The sequence below is a fragment of the Scleropages formosus genome, chromosome 19 (assembly GCF_900964775.1).
Source record: "Scleropages formosus chromosome 19, fSclFor1.1, whole genome shotgun sequence".
Classification (NCBI taxonomy): Eukaryota; Metazoa; Chordata; class Actinopteri; order Osteoglossiformes; family Osteoglossidae; genus Scleropages; species Scleropages formosus.
This window is the reverse complement of record NC_041824.1, coordinates 4,792,257-4,813,346: the sequence shown is the minus strand read 5'-3', so window position 1 is coordinate 4,813,346 and position 21,090 is coordinate 4,792,257. Positions and strand designations below refer to the sequence as shown.

Genomic DNA, 21,090 nt, shown 5'->3' with positions numbered 1-21,090 from the left:
GAAATCACGTGATAAAAACAGCGCCGGTCATGATTTTCCCCTGCGTTCGAGGACATGTGACTGCAGCCTGAATCATTAATTATAAAAGAGGGCGATATACCATTTATATATAGACTATTATGATAAGCGCCAATACTCAGAGTGTGTTCCGCTTTGCTTTCAAAAAATAATCACTGGTACATTCTCTGCGAATGCATGTATTAAATCACATTTTCACTGTGGCACGTGCGCGGGAGGGGTGGGGGGACTGGCGGGGGGGTGCAGTAAATTGTGCTACGAGTGAATGCTATTTAATACGATTGTTTTCCCTTAAAGTGACTATTTATGCTCCTTTTTCCTATAGAAAAAGCAGCCGGGTATTCCTATTTATGAGCGCGCTATTGTGCCTGGGGTTAGGATCCCACACACAATCTGAGAACCAGCCAAAAGAAACACGCACACACACACACACACAGCACACACACAATGATGCAGTTCACCTGCTACACACACTGCGGATTGCTGTTACACCAGAGACGTGTACAGTTAGGCTTCATTTGCTCCATCTCACCACAAATAAGATAATGACCACTGAGGTGTTTTTCTTTTTTTTTTACAGATCAAATACTTATATATCGTATTGGGGGGAAAAAAAAAAAAAACAGCATGAACCATCTGCCTCGGAGAATGTAACTGAATTGAGTACTTCATCGGATATGTATACAAGATAGAAAAAATGTCAAGAAGGTAGTGAGACTTTAAAAATAAGAAGAAGGTTATATTGCATTTCCTTTTAAAGAAGAGACACAGTCAGATATGAAAATGGAACCTGAACAAAACACATTACATCTGAATAAACCTACGACTCAGCTGCGTTTCACACGCTTAATTGATCAATCTGTTTATACTACCGTTACACAGGAATAAATGACACAAAAGACCCAACGTTCAAACTAAAAATTAAAATATTAAGTGAAATAAAACCTCTTTTAATAAAATTCACGTCCACCTCCTTAAATAGAGCCGCATTTGTTACCATCACCAACAAGATGATTTTAAGGGGAAAGAAAAGAAAGATTACCTTAAAAAAGTTTTCAAATAACCTTATATGTAATATAAGCCTCAGCTGAGTTGAGTGGAAGGTCATTTTTGCTTCAGGCTTCGGCCAATTTGCCTGAGAACATGAGCACCTGCCCGCTGAGAGATCCGGGTCGCTTAACTTTGAGCTGAAAGTAAGTTTTCATTATACTTGAGGGAAACAGTGGGTTCAAACTGCTTACTGCATGAGGCAATCGTCAAGGGGGATCAAACTCAATTACAGCAAGCTACACAAACTACATAAAACACCGACAGGGGCATTTAAATAAAACATACTTAAATAAAAATCAACATGAAGCGTATCAAATATTTATTATCTGGGCAACAAAGGACTATAATACATTAACAGGCAAGGGATCTATTGCCAGCACAGGTCTATACAATACAGCTAAATCCTCCTCCAATGTGCACATTGGACAAAAAAAAAAAGGATATCAGGTGGTCCCAAATGTTCTGAAGGTCTCAAAACAAGAAGAAGGGGAAAAAAAAATCAAAAGACAATATCAATTTATTGCTTTTATGGTGCTTCAAGGGAAGAACAGGAGGCGAAAAGTATTCAGATTGACACAACACAGAGGATCAAATGAAATAAAACAGAATCACAGAACAGTGTTTAAACTCTCGTTAAGGGTCTTTGCTTTGCGCTATTCGATCAAAACGATGTGCAATAAGGATGAGATATAGAGACAATGGCAATGAGATCATTCGTATTAAAATTTGTTCACTTGCTTCAGTTTCGCCTCAGCATGCTACAGGAGAGCTGGATGGAAGTGTCCCAGAGCAAAAAAAAAAAAAAAAATTGTTAACACCCCAAACTTCAGTTTTCTAAGAACCATTAAACCACATGAAGAACTAACCGAATAATTAACCCACTAAAACAGGAGGCACCAGATAAATTAAAAAAAAAAAAGGTTTCAACAGACGCACCATATTTACAATTCCCATTAAATTACACATAAATAAATATATACATACATGAACACAGATTCCCTTATACAACCGTGAATCGTGTCGAAATTCAAAGTTCACGTTGGTCTCTTGAAGTCTGAAGTCTTACAACTGAAGTCATGACATGGAACCGTGTATTTTTTATTTTGATTATTTTTTTTTTCAAGTTTATTATTCACAATACTGATAAAACTCGTCCTCTTCTCGCTTCTTTTTCTCGCGTGGCTACAGTGGTTCAGTCGGCACTTGAGTCCGATGCAGCTCAGAAGAGGAGGAAGGACCAAGGGTGTCTCCATGTGACACACCACGACACACACCCTTTCTCTCACACACACCATCTCTCTCTGCTCCCGTGAAGCCTTGAGCTCTGTGCGGGAAAGGGGGGAGGGGGGGGGCTCTTCCCCCGAATCCAAAAAAAAAAAAAAAACGAGTTTTCGTAAAAAGAGGCTTGGAAAAAAATCTCAACATTAAGAATTGGCACGCTCAGTAATATTTAGATGTGGTTTTTAATACGCGTATTGGAGGAGGCCGGAGTCACTTTCTGTGCTTCTCGTCCTTATCTCCACTTTTGGTGCCGTTGTCTGAGTGGCTGTTGGGGTTGTTGTTCAGGTACATCTTGTCCATGGCTTTGATGGCCTCAGTCAGGTAGTTCTGTAAGGCGGTGAGGGCCGCGCACACGGCCGGGGTCCCGAAGCCGTGCGAAATGAGGCTGAAATGAGTCAAACAGCTCTGGATGCCCGGCTCCAGGATGGGCTGGGGGCGGGAGTTCCCCAAGGGCGAGCGGTCCTGCGAAAGGAGGTCGGTAAATTCCTTGCAGATTTGTCTGAAAGAAAAGAAAACACAGCGGGTGAGACGTCGAACCGGTGTCATTAATTATAGAGGCGCGCCAAAGTCACGCATTTCAGTTGGAAGCGCCAAACATCCGGTTTACACACATCAAGTCGAGGGTGCGTCTTTCACTTTGTCCCGAATATCGCGCGTTTCTTCAAAGCGGGATATCCCACCGCTCATATCAGCTGGGAACTCAATGACGCAATCATACCGTGCGCTCCGTCGGACGCGCGCACGTGCGCCCGGCCGCGCCGCGCGTAATTCCGTGGGTGCACGTTAACGCTCGGACGCTCGCGAGCGACGGGACCGCGCTGCGCATTCGCCTGCGCACATATGTCGGACTAAATTCCCACTGCATGGCCCCCACTGACTGAGCACCGGGCGCAGACTGGCCTCCCAGCAGCCTGGGTTTCACGCCAGTTGGAAAGCGCGTAGCGCACGGCAGCGCAGACACTTCACATTCTTCTAAAGTCAGTTATGGTCACCGTAAAACTGTAGCGCTTCCTTCAGTATTTAAAAACGAACAATAAAACCACGGCTACTGTTTATTTTAACCAGCATGGGGTGTTCATAACAAATCGTTGTAATAAACCAAAAATATGAATCATATTAGAAAAAAAAAAACTCGCACTTACTTTGTTGCCAATAGCATGTTTTTTCTTTGGACTTGCTCATTTGGGTCGGAATGCTGACGGTTTACATATTCCGCTACTGCCTTGGCTGGGAATTCCGTTTCGCAGACATAACCAAAATCTCTGGCAAGATGCACAGCTTCTCCTAAAAGGGGAGAGGGGGGGATTGATTATATATTACTGCAAATTACTGATATCTAATATAGAGCAATTAACACTTCCACTTAACACATCATCCATCCAATTAACATAGCAGGCCAAAGAAAAGGCCCGCGCTTCAATATATCAATATGCAAAATGATACTTTTCAGAATTTTTTTTTTTTTTTTTGGTGAAATGTGACGCTGTATATTAACTCATTATATGTCATTTTGAGAAAAAAACTAGCATTATGCAACCAATAACAACATCAAATGAAAAAAAATACAATATTATTATAACAATTCCAGCCGACTTGACAACAGAGGAAAACAATTTTAAGGGACTACATATATACCTCTATTTTACATATTTTAACCTTGAAATGTTTTGGGTCATTCCAGTGAAGGCTCTGTCTTTTTTTTTTCCAAGTCCTTGGTTTTAATTTCCTGAAACAGTTGTATTTTACTGCAGGGCTTCCTGCCATGAGCCCCGAATGAGCGCATGCGCCAATTAGGGCTTCAAAGCCCCGCTCCACTAAACCCGTTTCTATAAAACGGTGCGGATTATAAACAGCAAAAAGCGCTCCAGCTTCGCGCGCTCCGCTCACCACTAACCCGCTCAGTTCTCTCCAGAAACCTCTTCCCACTAATAACGAACAAATCATATCTCTCATCGAACCTAATTTATAAACTGCTACATTTGAGTGGAGCCCCGTGGATGTAGCTTCCACTTATTAAAAAGGACCAGTGAAACATTCGTGTCGTTCACCTTCAGAACCAAGAGCCACCAAAAAAGCCACGGTGCCGAAGCGCAGTGCTGTCTGCACGCGACGTGGAGCACGGACATATTAATGAGCAAACTAATATTGACTCTGGTATGAAGTTTATACGTCTTATAAAACTGCCTGAACCCGTTCCACGAACTAGCCCATTCTTCTTCTTCTTCTTCTTCTTATTATTATTATTATTATTAATATTATTATTATTATTATTATTATTATTATCAGTAGTAGTTAATAGTATTACCAATAACAGTGGTAGTAGAGTTGTTGACTGGAATTATAATATTAATGACAGTAAAACCCCCAAGAGCAGCAGAATACATGGGTTTTAGTATCATTGCAGGAAAATGTGAAACCCTCACACCGCTCCTTCAAATAAAGTGAAATAAGGCAACCTCAGTCACCTGGGTTACTCTTCTATAAAATGCCGTTTGCAGATGGAAACTAGTGTTGATTTTCACTTTATTAACCTGCAGAGTCGCCAGCAGACGAGTGTGTTTCTAACGCACCGGTGCGCTTTGTCTGCTGCTACTGCCTTCTGTGAATGATATTGAATTGAAGCGCTCACGTTGCTTATTTCATATGAAACAAAGTGCCACGATCAAGCCGATTTTAATTAAAAAAAAAAGCGTTACTTACCCTCCACTAGTGACGTTAACAACGTAACATTGGCCGCTTTGCGTCTACCTGCCGGCAGGTTTAGTCCGATTTTATCCAATTTTTCTCTTAAAGACCTTCCACCGTTCTTGGATTTGGCTCTGCGAAAAAAAGGAAAAACTAAATTAGTCAGATTTGCAAAAAAACCATGAAAAATATTTTAATGTTAGAAAATACTGAGATTTCAACTAAACAATTTTTGAGATTTTTCTAAAAAGAAAAGTTGCCCCCCCGCCATCTCGTTTATTTGTGTAATACAGTCCAGAAATTCCCCTCTGTGTTTATCAACCGGCTTGATCACGTACCTACTTTTAATAGTAGCTTGAACTTCCAATATTTCACAGCGGCCAATTTTATCATTCAAAATGGGGAGGGGAGGGGGAGTACGGTAAAATCTACTTTTTCTAAACTGGATTCCTTTTTTGACAGGAAACGAAAAAATGTTTGTAGAACATTTTATTCTGCCACATTGCGCATTTATTCTGTTCTGTTGATGTCGCAGTGAAACGGGGGGCAGAATTTAATCACGTTTGTTTAAACTGCATATATTCGAGTGTAGGACATCATACGTGCGTGAGGAGACCTTTGCAAGGGAGCTGTTTCAGAGGCGCTACCGGCGCATATATAATCTGTATTATCGCCGTTTGTTGGCCTGCTAGTGGTTAAGGTAATGAGGGGACACTTTCAAATTAGGCTGGGTAATTTAGGGTTACACAAAGAAGGGTATTTGTGGGTAAAATAAATAAACAGAGATCATCTATATTTGCTTAAACAATAATACCGGTTCAAGGAGACTCTGCTGTTGACTGAGAGACGTGAGGAGTACGAGGTGCGGCTCACCTCCTCAGCACCCCACCCAGCAGGGACGCGTTGAGGCACTCGGGGGGGGACAGGCGCCTCTGCACTTCCGCCACTGTCACCTTGTACTTGGATGTGGAGCTGAGGAGGGACAGACGACCCGGGACCGAGCAGAAGACCTCATTGGGGTTGACCACCCCTCCGAAGAGCCCGTCCTTATTGAGGGGTATGGAGGACACGGCGTTGCTGTTGTTCTTGGACAGGGACACGGGTCCTGCAACACAGCCGTCGCGTGCTCACTCGCCGTGCCCTTTCCGGCATTCAGAAATGCGACAAAAACTATTTCATACACTGTGACTGTGCGCTACACGAGTATTACATTATAATCCGTCCGTCCTTCCACCTGCACCCCGAAATCAGAGTAATTTCACACATGCGAGAGGAGAGAAAACACAACAATCATCAATCGGCCCTTGAGGGGTCCTTCTGTTTATCGTAAAGCACGAGAATTAACACACAGCCAGCACTGTCATTTTTAAAAAATAGTCCGAAACACTCATTACGGAATAATATCTAATCTGTTTTTGTACCGCGCGCCGATTGAATTATTAAAATTAATGTGCGTGCGCAGCGCTGCTTTCCGTGACCCACCATGGCGCATCAGGACTACACGAAACAATAAAAACACATAGAAACTAAGCAAACAGGCATCGGCTGCATATTTTAATTTGTACCACGTCTACTATGGTCGTACAAAAATTTATGTTTTTTTAATTACATTAAATACAGAAATAAGTTATTGGGCGCTTGTCGGTTAAAGGGCGACAAGGCCTTCGTCTTCGTCCGCTTATTTTAGCCCTAACAAAGTGAAAACCATGAGAAATATTAATTGTTAGAAATGTATTAAGAGGCAAACAAAACCCCCCGTTTAAAGCGGAGGGGGGACTCGAGCCCAGAGCGGATCATCGTGCGGCGCAGGAGTGTTTTGTGCGCGTAACCAGAGACAAAGAGCCTCACACTCCTGGATAGATCACTAGTGACATTAATGGCTCAGGGGAGGCTAATAGAGACAATAGGAGTTAAACGAACTCCAGAGATTAGTAATATAAAAGGCAATTATCAAGTTGGTCTTGGAAGAGCATCTCCTAAAAATCGTCATCTGACGAGATAAAGTCACAGTGTGACGAAAAACGTTAGACGCCGGTATTTCAATACTTCTCAAATAATAAACATATCAAGAGCACCATAATTTTATTTTGTAGCCTGTTGTCTGAAACAACATATCAAAAGTGGAAATAAAGAAACAGCAACATTAACAACCATAAAAGCAACACCAATAATAATAATAACAATAATAATAATAATAATAATAATAATAAAGTCTAGAAATGAAACAATTCCGTCTACTCTAATTATTTCCTGAATACACACACCATCTGCTGTTTTCACACTAAATGAACAATTTGAGAAGAGAAAAGCAAGTCGTTCCAGCATTATACGCGTGAGGTTCTGCTTGCATCTCACTTTTACGCCTGAATATACAACAAGACTTCCTCATTTAAATAAATGCGCTTCACTAGGTCAGACTTGTATTTAATTTAAATGTATTAATCCGGAAACCCTTTTCTGCTTTTGGAAATAACGTCTGCTTTCAGGAGATCTTACAACTGGTGCAAACACACAAAGTATTGTTATAGGACACTGCTTACCTTTCTTTATTACAGTCTGGTCTGGGATGTGTATTCCTTGATCTTCAACGTGCTGCAACAAAAAGGTAAAATTAAAATACTTTCACACATCGTGCCTCGAAATGCTTGCAGTTTCTTTCCCAGGCCTACATTTTAGACTGGAATTTAAAATTTTTTGATAAATAAAACCAGACGGCCATTCACTTCTCATGGTTTTCACTTTAGAAGAAAAAAAAAAAAAATAGCACCCGGACAGTATACATTTGTACTAATTGTAATAATAATAATACAGGGACATATAAATTCATCACGGTAAACCGGCTATGGGAATAAGTCCTTTCGCACATTTTCCCAGAGCAATAAGAGAGAAATGTAAGTCCCACTGTGCTTTTAATGTATGCTGCCACTAATTGTTCAGTGACTCCGGGTGGACTGGACTTTCCTGCTTCATTACAGTTTACACATCCCTCTTCACATGTGTGTTCAAGGAGCACAATTAAAGCGAGGCTGCGATCAGAAAAGAGGCCCAAAAACGGCAGTAAAAAGCACCCATGTTCCATCCATGTGTTACCCACAAGGAAGGCGCATTTCTCGCACACAAACGGAACAGAAGGAGAATTTATTGTCTTCTTGAAACACTCCGTACACAAACAAGGCATCCGCTCGTTCCTTTTAACCGTGTTATTCTATTAACTGCGTAAAAACGCACGAGGAAAAATATTCTTTTCGGCTTGAAGAGAGCAGAACACAATTTTAAAGCATATTAAATTTGTCAAAATATGTCTTCCGTATATAGTAGCGTGCCTTAAATAGGGCGCGAATTAGCGCGAATTGACTTTTTGTTTGTCTATATTTATGTTTAAATGACCCGAGGATTATTTCACGGCATTGCAGTGAGTTTTACGCGAGCAAATAACAGAAAACAGAAATACAACATGATTTATAATAAATAAAACTGTACGACTGTGACAACGGTGCAAACAATAATAATAAGTGCAACGAGAATTAATAATGGGTTATGGGAAATAACGTGTTCTGAGGTCACGCTGGAACTGGAAAGGCAAGATGGTCCGGGCTCTTACCTGCACATCTTCTAAAGAATGAGGTATTCCATGGATAGGGAGAGAGTCAGTGAGTCCCGAGTCGATTCCGTGGGCCGAGGGCAGCAGGACCTCCCTGCGGTACTCCCTGCACAGCTGGTGGGGCAAAGCGCGGTGCTGATGCAGCAAACTGCCCTCCTGGCTCTGTCTCTGGCCCGGCCAGCCCGGGTGCTGCGGCTGCGGCTGGGCGTGCAGGGGGTTCAGGGAATAGGGGTCGTTCACGTGCGAGTACGGGTCCTGAGACTGCGGGTAGATGGGCTGGTAGGGCGGAGGGAAGTACGGAGGCTGGAAGTCGGAGTTGGGGGTGTGCGAGAGCGGCGGCGCGCTGCTGTACGGAGACTGGCCCACGCTGCCCAGCTGCGGTAACCTGGATGTCCCGTTGCTGGTGGCGTCGTGACGATCCTGCGGGAAAAGAGGCAAAGTGGTGAAGAAATCCCGGCGCTGCCGCACCCGCGGCACTTCCTTTTTTTGTTTTCTTTCTTTCTTTCTTTCTTTCTTTCTTTCTTTTTCCTTCTTCTTGTTCTTTTAAATAAAACATTCACAACACAGCACAGGCCGAAACACGGTCGCGCGAGGCGCATCATTTTTCTGTCTTTTTCATTTTCGTGTTTGGTCGACGTCCGAGCTTTTTCGTGGCACATTTCATTAAAATAACTATTCTGGAAAAAAAAAAAAAAAAGAAAGAAAATGCTAAAATGCTAAAATGCTAGATGAATGAAGGTACATTTCTAAATCTCTTCTTTTTTACAAAAGTTATACAATTATTCAGACCAATAATATCTTAACTTCCGATTTCGTCTACTTACGTATTTATATAATGTATTATATTACATTTACATACAGAGCGAGCGAGGGATACGCGATTAATTGTCATGCAGTGATGCAGGATTTCTAAAACAGCACAAGAAGTGTAGAAAAATGGTAAAGTCTCAAGCCTTAAAGTACGATACTTGACTCCTCGAAGCAACTCACCATCGCGGAAAAACTGTGCACTAACATCTGCGAAGCTTTTGTGACAATTCAAAAACGGGAAAGATGTGGTTAAAGCGCCGCCGATAAAACAAGGAACATAAATAATAGCGAAATTTTTTTTTGTAAAAAAAAAAAGCAGAAGCCAGAAGGACACTATGGTAAAAGCGCAGCGGCAGCGGTCAGATGCGCCCCGACGAGGTCCGGTAATCCATCAGAATGCGGTCCAGTTCCTCGTGCCCTTCGAGTGATGTGAAAATACACCGTTTTCTCCTGCGGATTATTGCATAAAGTTTCTTATATCCTTCTTCTGTTTTCTCCCTCGATCAGAGAGCAGTTGAGCTCATGTTAGCAGATTGTGCGCCTTCCCTTGCACTCCTAATAGAAGATATTCATGACTATTAATATTACACGAATACTTAATAAGGGAAGAATGGTGGGAAATCGAGCGTGAAGCGAGGAAGCGACTCAAGGCAGAGAGTGCGCGCTAAATGACGTCCATTGAAAGGAGAATCAGTGTATCTAATCAGAGATGGAGGGAGGAAGAGGGAGCGAGGAGTGAGCGCGCAGGAGAGAGAGGCGCACAAAAAGCCACATTCTCTCGCGTCTGACGAATCACAGACAAGCGGCCACATTTTAAAAGGTTTGAGGGCAACCAAAAGTGCGGGGAAGATGGAGCGAAGGGGGAATTCGGCCAGAACAAGAGCGAGCCGAGTGAGAGAAGGAGAAGCCTGCGCGGCGCGCGCGATGGGCCCGGCGCACGTGCGTGCTGCGCGCGTCCCGGCGCGCCCGGCGACCCCCGGACCCTGCGGACTCCGTGGACTCCGTGGACTCTGCCCCCCCCCCACCCACCCCTTTTGTGTTTCGTCCCGTCATGTGCGCCCCCCGCGCCTCTCTCCGGCTACATGATCCATGACTGTGGTTCGCGTCAAAGCGCGCAAACTGAATGCACATTTTCACTGGGGGAGAGCGGAGAGGACAAAAAACACACACTCCTAAGAGAGGGGCAATCCCACGAGCAGCTGCCGCGTGTTTAAGCCGTCCAACATGGTGAGCAGAAGGAGTCATAATAAAAATAGTAATAATACGAAAAACAAAAGGAAGTATATTTTTGGGGGGAGAGAAGGGGGACAGCAGTGGGAAAAGAGCGCTTCAGTTCTGACTTCCTGCGCCGCGGTGTGGAGAGCAAAGCCGTCCAACCGGACGCGCAGAAGCTCCGGCAGCTCATGAACACACCTCCAAATTCTCCATATTCCTCCAGTAACTAACAGCTGTCGCAATTACATATCAGCGCCTACACACAATCGGTGTGTGTAATAAAATGTTATGAAATAAAGTGATCCGCGCGCTCTTTCCGCGGCGACACCCCGATGCACGCACGCACACACACACACACACACACACACACACACACACCACTTTGACAGCAACGTGGGTCTCTCGCGCGCAGCGCATCCGACGCAAACAATGCGGAATTAATCGCATTTATCACTATTTTTTGGAAAGCGACACTTTTAAAGCAAATTAAACTGAAAATCGCATTTACGAACCCAGAACAACTGTTCGCAAAGGGAAGGGTTTTTGTATGACCTTAGACTTAATACAATTATTCGGATTAAAATTTAAATATCTTCTGTTAGAAGCGTTTCCGAGCTTCTTGTAGATTATTACTCTTGCTATTAATAATCTTTTGCATTTATTTGTGTTAATTAAAAAAGCTAAATAGTACATAACAGATCGTGACTTCCATATAAAGTCATTAATGTATCTTAACTGTAATTAACAATTATTTTGCACTCGAGTATCCGCATAAAGACATACAATTACATTTTAAAAATATTAAAAATGTGCTCAGTGACATAGAAAAAAAATGACAAAGAGCCTCTTACCTCGCAATCTTCATATTTAATATTGTCGGTTAATTTCCAAAGCATTTTCATAACCTGTAGTGAGGGCTCGAGAGTGCCTTTACTAGTTTTATGAAGTAAATTGTGGGGTAGCTGGGATTATTTTTGCGTGCTTTGCTGTGTGCGCTCTCAGATCTCCCTCTAATGGTGGGAGTGGAAGCTATTGCTCGGGAGTGTGATAACACACACACTCATTGCTCATTAGCATACCAACAGCCGCCTGATTTCCATCTGCCCGCCATGAACGCAGGTAAGACGCGCACTTCTGCGGAAAAAATATCGTTCCTCCTGTTTGTCTCACCACCTTTTTCACAAAGAAGCTGCGCCTTTCTGACATGCAACACACATACGAACACACACACTCTCTCTCTCACACACACACACACACACCCTTTTGGGGACAGATCTGCTTTGCCTGTGTGCAAAATACAAACTGGATCAAATAACTATGATTTCACTGTTTGGTGTCTAATTTCTGGTAGCTCTCATAGTTCAGGGGTTCGTATATGTATGGCCGGTCATGTGTTCAAAAGAAAAAAAAATGTGAAAAATCTATGCAGCCTGATTGAAGTAACAGAAAATCTAAATATATTATCTTTAAAATGCATGATTTTATATCATTAAAAAGACCATACGCAAAATCTGGTTATTTTAAATAAACAAATATAAATAATCCCGCATTGTGTCCTGCACTGATTTTTTTTTTTTTATTTGCTTATTATTACTGAATTATCAGAGAAATGCAGAACTTTTTTAGTCGTGCAAATGCTCGAGGAGCTCAGGATCAACTCCAAAGTGTAGTTAAAAGAAGAAGAGTATTAGGCACCAACGCGGGTTTCCTGACAACATTTTAGGAGTGTAAATAATGAGCGCAACGTGTGTGTTCAGATCGAATGGGGAGGTTCACTTCAGTTCCTCGGCCGCTGCTACCCCCCCCTCCCCCAGTCTACCCCCCCCAAGACTGTACCACAGGTTCCTGGTGTTGGACTCTGCTTATCATTATTAATCATTGTTTTTGTTTTGCCAACGTCATTAATCAGGTTTTTTCAAGAAACATTCTTACTTTAACAGTTATTGCAAGAACTCTCGGGTCTCTTGGTTACACATTTTAGTTTCGCTAAAAAATGATATGCATAACCTATTAAAGGCAGAAGCTACTAAATGCACAAGTGCCCGAGCGAGATTTTAAAAATAGAGCCTGATGCTTGTTTTCAGACATTATGATCTACTTAATTAATATTTTTAACCTGTCCGTACAGCTCCTCAGAACTTTTCCCCCACTTGGAAAGACTTTTGTTTTTGACTTGCGTTCTTTCATGGACCATCACTTGAGCACGAGCCGTGCACGAGAGCCAGTGTGTCCCGCCCGAAAGCGCCGCTCTTACATTCTAACATTTCATCTTTTTGTCTGCGATAAACTCTGGGAAATGCGGGTAAAAAAAAAAAAAAAAAAAAACGAGGATCATCTTCAGTTCAAGCTGCAGTTCACTAAATGTTGACTTCTTAAAATACTGGACTCTTATTTGGGACTAAAAGTGGTCACCACAGTATTTCCCCATCTGTCGGATACTTTTTACTTGTCAGTGATTTGGGAGGAAATAATTTTTGCACATTTTTTGTGCGCTCCGCGAGCACAGAGATCACTTTTATTGTAAATTCGGAGTTGAAAACCAAACTGCATTTCCAATAATTTCCGTTAAAAGTTGACGTAGCCTGAAAGCTTGTTTTTTTTTTTTGTTTGTTTGTGTAGCTGGTTATGTGACCATGGACAAAGTCGGCAAAGACAACAATAATGACGAGTGTGACGCTCATATGTGAAATGAAACAGCACGTACCTGATATTCCCCCATTCTGCCCACAACAGACATTCTTTTCTCTTTCTTCTCTATTTGGCGAATGGAGTCACACACCGTGTCATGTCATTGAGGCACGGATCTCAGAGTCACTTTCTGCTCTTACCTGACAAAGATCATCTCACCTGGCTCTAAAGACGGAGTGCCACCTGGTGGCGCATGCGCACTGCGCTCGGACTTTGTGAGAGCTTGTGCGCGTGTGCGCGCGCGTATGTGCATGTGTACGTGTGGCATTAGGGCCAGCAGGTGGCGTGGTGGTTAGACCCGCTGCCTTGGGACCTGAAAGACCGAGGTATCATTGATCAGGATACTTACGTCGAACTGATACAGTAAAAACACTGTGCTGTAAGTGCAAGTCGTGTAATCACTGCATGTCCCTTTGTGGGGAAAACGCGTCGGGGAAATAAGTGTGTGTGTGTGTGTGTGTGTGTGTGTGTGAGACCAACTGTGAAGTGTGTTACTTGAGTGATCCAACTTGCCAAAAAGTTATTAAATGCTTGTAGACCACCTTGCGATCACAATGATGTACGGTAATGGTACTTATAAAATTAAATCACACTTGTGCGATTAAAGTTCCACTGATTGCCCGCGTGTTATTGATTAGTGTCTTTATTGATTACTCACAGGGTGATTCGGTAAAATCGCGCGACGTGTCGACGATGCCGAACTTGAAAAACAGTCTCTTTAAACAGTTTGAAAATATTTTATGCTCCCTGCACCGTTTAGCCTCTACATTTTACACGAAACAGTAGCGGTTGTAGTGTTTTTCACACCGCTCCCTGTGTGCCGGGCTGTGCGTGTGTGTGTGTGTGTGTGTGTGTGTGTGTGTGTGTGTGTGTGTGTGTTCTGCGGCAGCCTGGTTAGTATTACTATTACTTTGTGTAAGAAACTGTAAGAAAGGGTAAGAGAACAGATTTAATTATTGTTATCCGTGCGTGTGCTCAATGTGATCACTTTCTATACCAAAAGGGCGCAAGGCTGATTTATTATTATTATTATTATTATTATTATTATTATTATTATTATATTGAGGATATTTTTAAGGTGAGGTGTGTATTTGTGTGGGCTGTGCGCCCATCTCCTACTGATACACCTCTTCTCCACGAGCCCTACACAGAGGCTCGAGAACGCACAGTTCGCTCTTCTGTGTGTTCTGAACTCACTCTAGCCTCTTACACACTAGAAATACACACACATTTTTATCCAGTGATCATTTTAACCAAATGTGTGTCATTTGTACATTTTCCGGAGCAGTATAAGAGGAAAACTAGGAGTACAACTCTGGATTCAATAACTGAATGTTTCAGATTCTAAAAAAAAAAAGAAATTACTGAAAATAATATCATTTTCATTCTTTGTAAAAACGATGCTCAAACCCATTCGTTTGGTGTGTTTACGAGTGAGAGGCGCACAGACTTTAAATCGTATGTAACTCAGTTACAGAACAGTTTTAATTCCATCAAGACACTCACCTGTGCATATAAGCGAAGTGCTGAAGATTATTTAAGTGAAACTAATACTGTATGATTCCTGGAATCCACAGTAAATAAATATATGCACAACGTCAGTTTTTTTATCCGACATATTTATAACTTCATATTTCATTAAAAAACATGCTTTTTAAAATTCAAGCTTTTACTATTTATAACTAGCTAAATATATACTAAATATATTCAAATGTAAATCTTTACAAAGTGATGACTGGGGGAAAAAACTTTTCATACTTACAGGTATAACGTTTAACCAAGAACCTCTTTTCAGTGAGATACCACAGGTGGGGTAAAAAAAAAAAAAAACGAGTGGAGTAAAACGGTTTATCGAGGGAAAATGTAAACTGAGATGCTGGTTAACACACCTGAAGATGAATGCAGATAATTGCGGATGAATCAGAACACAAAACAAAATCACACTAAATTCTTAATGCGACCTTACAAAATCCAAATTTTATTCCATTATAGTCATTTGACTAAAACGATTTGACTAACACGAATATATATTCATAAAATTATTATGCCTCTTTATTGTTGTTGTAGCTGCTGCTGTTACTGCGGTTGTTTCGTTCCGGATGAAATTTAGTTTTTTTTTTTTTCTTGTTTGATGGCTGGATACAAAGATGAACAGAAAAATGGACGAATATCTGAAATAAAAGAACAAATGCTGTGCTGGAATCTGAGATCTTCTTACGAAACAGCTCAGCACAAAAGCTTTCCACCTGACTGCAAATTATTATATTCCATGGTATGTGGAAACGAAGGTGTGCAGTGTCCCTTATTTAAATATCCAAATTTCATGTATCCACTTTGCGTAATTGCGCCGCGCACTCAGCGCACCGGGATGTCGGAATGAAGTTCTACCAGGTGTCTCCCAGGTGAACACAACTGTATGATGTACTTGCGCCAAACCGACCAGGTCTTGAAGGCAAAACAAGTGGTTCTCCTGCCACAGCTTTCATGTACGGATGTGGAGGTGAAAGAAGTCAGTTACAAACAGGCTGCTTGTCCTGTGGCGCCATCCTGCTACGAGGCTGGAGCACAAGTTCTGGGGTTTGGCAAACGGAGGAGGTCTGGACTGATGTGCTTAATCAGGACAGTTTTAGGAGAGGAGCTCAAGATGATCACCATGGATTCCAAAGCAGCCTCCTGAGCAGAATCTTTCCACAAATTGTAAACATCTCCAAAAGCGGAATCCAGGGAGAGGCAATTCTCCTAGAAACTGGGTACTTTTTTTTGCTTATTTTAACATTTTTTAAACGCTGTGAGTCATGTGTATGTGCACATGAGGTATAGGAAAATATAAATAAATGCAGTAGCTGAATAAACCTCATACTATAAATATGTTCAGACATGTTAGTAGAGCTTCAAAACATTTAAAATGTAACCACCTTGAACAACACGGCATGCTACAGGTTGCTGTTGACACTTTCAGATAGAAGCCCTACTCCTGGGGCCTTGACCAGGTCGCGGAAGCCCTGCGTTTGCTGGACACACTTGTGCTGCACTTGATGTGTTCAGGGGTTCCAACCTGGGAGCTGCTCAGTCACAGTCATGATAAGACCACCGAGAAGATGAGATTCACTGCTGATACTACATTATCTTCATTTGACTACAAGGTTTGGGCTTTGTTTTCAGTGCTGTGCTGGGTTTTTATAATAGAAAAGCTGTTGACATGATTTAAATAGTAAATGTTTAAATCGGGTGGCATGGTGGCACAGCAAGTAGTGCTGCCCTCTCAGAGGGTCTGGGTGGTGTGAGAGGACATAGGTTTGATCCCTGATCAGTCTATGTGGAGTTTGCATGTTCTCCCTCTGGGGGCTCTGGTTTCCTCCTACACTCCAAAGACATGCTGTTCAGGTTCACCGCTAGTGACAGAGAGAGTGTGTGTGTTCCACTGATGTATGGATGAGTGACCCAGTGTATGTCACCTTGGTGAATAAGGTGTGTGGACTGATAACACTACATAGAGTTTGTTGGGAGTTACTTTAGAGAAAAGTATCTGCTAAATAAATAAACTTAATATTTACATTTTTCGTTATGAAAGTGCTGGTATTGAGTCTGCTGTTTAATTTGTGTTAGATTTACCGAAATCAGTGCTCCGATTGGCTGAGACTGTCCACGTGAAAGGAAGAGGGACGTGGGAAATAGTTGCTTTGCTGTTACAAGCGTGGCAGAGCGAAAGATTGCATACAGTGAATAATATGCTTTAGTCCGTTGCATAAAAAGGGTATATATTTTCATTAGATGCTGCGGCGGTTTTTCATAGGACCCCCTTTCACGAGGGAAGGGAATCGTTCCGACAAGACCCTTAACACACATAAGTGATCCTGTGGCGCCATCTAGTGGAACATTCAAAGTGCTCGAACGCGACGTCCCCACTTCATATCTAATTTAAAAAATAAATATATTTTTTATTCATTATTTCTTTATTTACTTTTCTTAGGTCACAAAATGGTCTTTATAAAGCTGGCACACGGGGGGGTGTGAACCCCCACGTGACTCTTCAAAAACATCTTTTCTAAATCGTGTACTATGAGTATGAGCATGAACAGATGCCAGTGGACAGAATGGGACATTTTCGATTCAAGGCCATTTCCTGCTTTTAAAGCCTGAGGATCGATCCTTCTTCCCCCCCCCCCCCTTCCAGCAGGTTTTATTCCCCACCCCTCCGTAGTGGTGTTACTATAATTAACTGTGAGGCTCTGTGTTTCCTCATCGCTCGTGTCAGAAGCCTGGGAAAATAATAAGAGCCAAATTTCCCGTGTGCTGTCGACGATATTTAAAATAAAAGCGGACAAAATAGTAAGCAATAACTAATTAGAGTGAATTACTTCACCGCTAATGTAAATGTGAAATAGCGGTCACATGTGGCACTGGAGCTTAAAACAGTGAGGGACTTGAAATGAGCGCTGCCCTTTATTTTTGCAGAAGGATTTAGTGGGATTTTTAAAAGCTCACGACACTTTGTTTAGACTTCGGCCTATTCGTCATTAACACTAAATCAATCGACTGCGGGTGTGTGAAAAGTGCCCGATTCGTGCCGTTGGAACTGTGTTTCAGTCGGCCAGCTTTTCACAGGATGGCCAAACAAAACAAACCCTGTGTTAGGACCGGGGGGATCCGCGAGAAGCCAACCCTTTAAAACACGGCGTGTGTCCTTCAGTGACTCAGCGCTTCTGCAGCTCGCTGTAGTTGCCATGCAGTATAGTGTGTGTTTTGTTATCCCCACACACGTTCGCCTCTCCCGCGATTGAGTGACTCCGTGTTCGTTTACAGTCGTCCCTTCTTCGCGCTGCGGCTCGGACCGCCCACAGAAGCGACACTTTGTATCCAGGCGAACGGCCACGTGACACACGACTCGCTCTTTTACCTCCGCGCTCCGCCAGTCACTTCGCCAGCGCTCCCCCCGCGAAGTCCTCCTTCTCCTCTAACCAGTAAGTTTATTGTGGTTTTGACTTTGATGGTTTAAATGAGATGATATGTAACAGATACTCTCCACTGCGAGACTGAAATATGTTTTAATCATCATCATCATCATCATCATCATCATCATGTGTGTTGATTACAGAGTAGGACAGAAAGGTCATACCACCTGAGCACTGAGGGGGGGTGCACAGCAGATCTCAAAACACAAGGGGCCCTTGGAAGGGGTACAGCAGGGGTAGTCCTACAACCCAGTGTAAGAAGTTCCAAAGTAAAATAATTAGTAATTCAAACAAATCAGAATTGTTCATACTGAAGATCTTGAGGCATATCTCAATACCTTTGGTGAAGCCTTGTGTTTTGGATCCAGTGTGTGCGTGCTGTCACACTCCCAGGGTAAACAAAAGCCTATGTGTTGTTGATCTGTTGCTGTGAAGCTCTTCTCTGGGCTCTTTGAGTGTGAAACTCTGGGTGTCACAGCGGCTCCATGCTGGTCATGTGTGGTGCTGTCGGTTGGTGACATGCGTCTCCGTGCTCCCAGTTTGACAGCATGTCCACGGACTGGGCCGGCTACGGCTACGCAGCCCTCGTCGCCTCGGGAGGGGTGCTGGGATACGTCAAAGCAGGTACGTGGAGTGCACACCTGAGTTGGTAGCTGTCATTTGTGTCCCGTCACCATATCTGCGGTCTCCTTCCACATTTCTTGCACGGTGGCTCAGCGGGTAGTGCTGGAGCCTCACGGCTGTCGCTGTCTGGGTTCGAATCTGGTTAGATTGTGCATAGTGTATTACATCGCTGTCTAGATGTGTGAATGCAAGTTTCCGCCAGTGTTTCCCCGTCTCTCGCAGGCAGTGTCCCCTCCTTGGCCGCAGGACTTCTGTTTGGGGGCCTCGCCGGGTTCGGCGCTTACCAGGTGTCACAGGATCCCAACAACATCTGGGTTTCGCTAGGTAGGCACAGCATGCTCGGGCTGCACTCGTCTACTAAAGGCCATCCTTTGGGGAGCAATAATGGTGATGATTGTCAACGTCATGTGTAACAGCGACCTCAGGAACCCTGGCTGGCATCATGGGGATGAGATTTTTTAAATCCAGAAAATTAATGCCTGCTGGAATTATAGCTGGAACAAGGTAATCATCCAGAATTTGTGGCACAACACTGTCAGTTTATCATATTTTCAAAGCAATGCAGGTATTCAGAAATTGTTACTAATAAGGACAGAATAACACTGAAGTGTGATCATACACACGGTGTGTTTTCCTGTAACACTATGGATGTAATGCTTTTTTTTTTTTTTTTTTTTTTTAAACCACGATCAAAAATAAATTGTTGAAAGTAGGGTACGAAAGGTCAGATTAGCAGATATGAGTGGGGAAAAAAACAGTAAATTCACTAGGCTGTTTAGTTGTTTAATCGGTTAATAAATGTTACATGATCAAGCCTTGTTAACACGTGTTGTCTTAATCTTGCCTGACCCAGTAATCTGATTATATTTTCATAATGCTTTGTTCTCCTTCTCCCCAGTCTTTTGATGGTCGGAAAGCTTGGTGTGGGGATGTTGCAGAAGCCCCATAAGCCATAATGTATGTCTTCAAAATCCTTTCTTAAACAATATAAACTTTAGTTTTTTCCTTTTCGTTTATGATCTGAAATTACCTCTGTATTTTGTAAACATTAAGAAGAAATAAAGATGAAATATTGTATCTGGAGCTCTGCTCTGGTTCATGGTCTGGCTTCAGCGGCAGTTGTTACAGTTGAGAGATATCAGCGTGGTTTATCTATGGTATGACAATGCATATTTTACGTCGTACACCCAGTGCTCCTGCGATGGGTCCCCCGTTCAACAAAAGGCAACTGTAACTGCTTATGAAAATATATACAGTGCTGCATGGAAGTGTGAGACCCCCATACGGATGGTCATTATCCTTGTATAAATTCTTAAACGTATAAAATCTAAATGTTAAATCTTAAATTTCTAAGATGAATAGATGACTGATTTACACCCCTGATTCTACTTACCTGCTTGGTTTAACCAACACAAGTGATTTCCTCTAAAGCAACATATGGAATTGGTCATTGCACACCTATTATGTCAGAAGCTCCTCCTAATTATTGTTATTAATTTCACACTTATTAATTACACACCTGTTATGTCACATGAGAAGGACTGATCCTCTTTACCCATTTTGTGGTAAAACAAAAAAAGACACGAGGGGGGGGTTGACATTTTCAAGCAGCACGCTAATCTTTTTTCATACAATGACGTATTATTCTGTACAACGGAGTTTTTGCTTGGTTGGGAGGTCATTTTACTTACACAGCAGGTTTTTTTTTTTTTTTAGTCAATGCCTGATAAGTTTCTCACTCTGCACTATGTTTCTTCCACAAAAAAACTAGTTCATATCATCCTGAAAGTGTGAATCCACAATAACCCTCAATTAAGGTAAATAAGACAACTGAAATTGCAGGTTCAGTTCTGTTACTATTATTAATTCACTTATCCAGTACTTTTCTCCTAATTGACTTTTTACATTTTAAAGGTCTTGCACTGATTTATCCGTTTGTACAGCAGAGTAATTTTTACTCTTAATTCACGGTGAGTACCTTGGTCAGGGGTTCAACAGCAGGAAGTGGGATCAAACATTTACAAACATGCTCTAGTTATCTCTGAATTTCTCTAGTTGCTCTCTGGTAAATATTATGGCACCAGTTACTCGTTGGCTACAGCTCTGTGTGTATTTGTCCCAGAGGGCACTGATCATTTACATTTATTTACATTTATTTCATTAGTA

At 42.3% G+C, this 21,090-nt stretch overlaps 2 protein-coding genes across 6 annotated transcripts; one reads left to right on the top strand and one right to left on the bottom strand.

Annotated features, from left to right (window-relative positions):
• Positions 1-1,007: 1,007 nt before the first annotated feature.
• Positions 1,008-13,439, bottom strand: tfap2a (transcription factor AP-2 alpha). Of its 3 annotated transcripts, none has more exons than XM_018740966.2 (7): positions 13,365-13,439; positions 8,636-9,055; positions 7,575-7,626; positions 5,908-6,139; positions 5,050-5,168; positions 3,492-3,633; positions 1,008-2,848 (listed from the first exon to the last, which is right to left on the bottom strand). In XM_018740966.2, exons 1-7 carry the CDS (start codon positions 13,395-13,397, stop codon positions 2,560-2,562), a joined length of 1,287 nt encoding a protein of 428 aa, XP_018596482.1. In that variant the 5' UTR covers positions 13,398-13,439; the 3' UTR covers positions 1,008-2,559. The 3 variants fall into 3 exon arrangements, with proteins under 3 accessions (XP_018596482.1, XP_018596481.1, XP_018596483.1); XM_018740965.2 differs by lacking the exon at positions 13,365-13,439 and adding an exon at positions 11,512-11,711; XM_018740967.2 differs by lacking the exon at positions 13,365-13,439 and adding an exon at positions 9,626-10,346.
• A 4,635-nt stretch (positions 13,440-18,074) lies between these two features.
• Positions 18,075-20,007, top strand: tmem14ca (transmembrane protein 14Ca). Of its 3 annotated transcripts, XM_018741093.1 has the most exons (6): positions 18,185-18,309; positions 18,444-18,554; positions 18,840-18,924; positions 19,147-19,248; positions 19,341-19,428; positions 19,823-20,007. In XM_018741093.1, the coding sequence occupies exons 3-6, from the start codon at positions 18,849-18,851 to the stop codon at positions 19,878-19,880; spliced, it is 324 nt and encodes a 107-aa protein (XP_018596609.1). In that variant the 5' UTR covers positions 18,185-18,309; positions 18,444-18,554; positions 18,840-18,848; the 3' UTR covers positions 19,881-20,007. The 3 variants fall into 3 exon arrangements, with proteins under 3 accessions (XP_018596608.1, XP_018596609.1, XP_018596610.1); XM_018741092.1 differs by lacking the exon at positions 18,444-18,554 and having other exon boundaries at positions 18,075-18,309; XM_018741094.1 differs by lacking the exons at positions 18,185-18,309; positions 18,444-18,554 and adding an exon at positions 18,616-18,694.
• Positions 20,008-21,090: the final 1,083 nt, after the last annotated feature.

Coding starts and splice junctions, on each gene's coding strand:
- tfap2a (XM_018740965.2), bottom strand. CDS start 11,562: ATGAAAATGCTTTGGAAATTAACCGACAATATTAAATATGAAGATTGC. Junction 5,169..5,907: donor CTGGGTGGGGTGCTGAGGAG/GTGAGCCGCACC, acceptor TTTTTTTCGCAG/AGCCAAATCCAAGAACGGTG. Junction 2,849..3,491: donor AACATGCTATTGGCAACAAA/GTAAGTGCGAGT, acceptor CTTTTCTTTCAG/ACAAATCTGCAAGGAATTTA.
- tmem14ca (XM_018741092.1), top strand. CDS start 18,849: ATGTCCACGGACTGGGCCGGCTACGGCTACGCAGCCCTCGTCGCCTCG. Junction 18,925..19,146: donor GCTGGGATACGTCAAAGCAG/GTACGTGGAGTG, acceptor CGTCTCTCGCAG/GCAGTGTCCCCTCCTTGGCC. Junction 19,249..19,340: donor CAACATCTGGGTTTCGCTAG/GTAGGCACAGCA, acceptor CATGTGTAACAG/CGACCTCAGGAACCCTGGCT.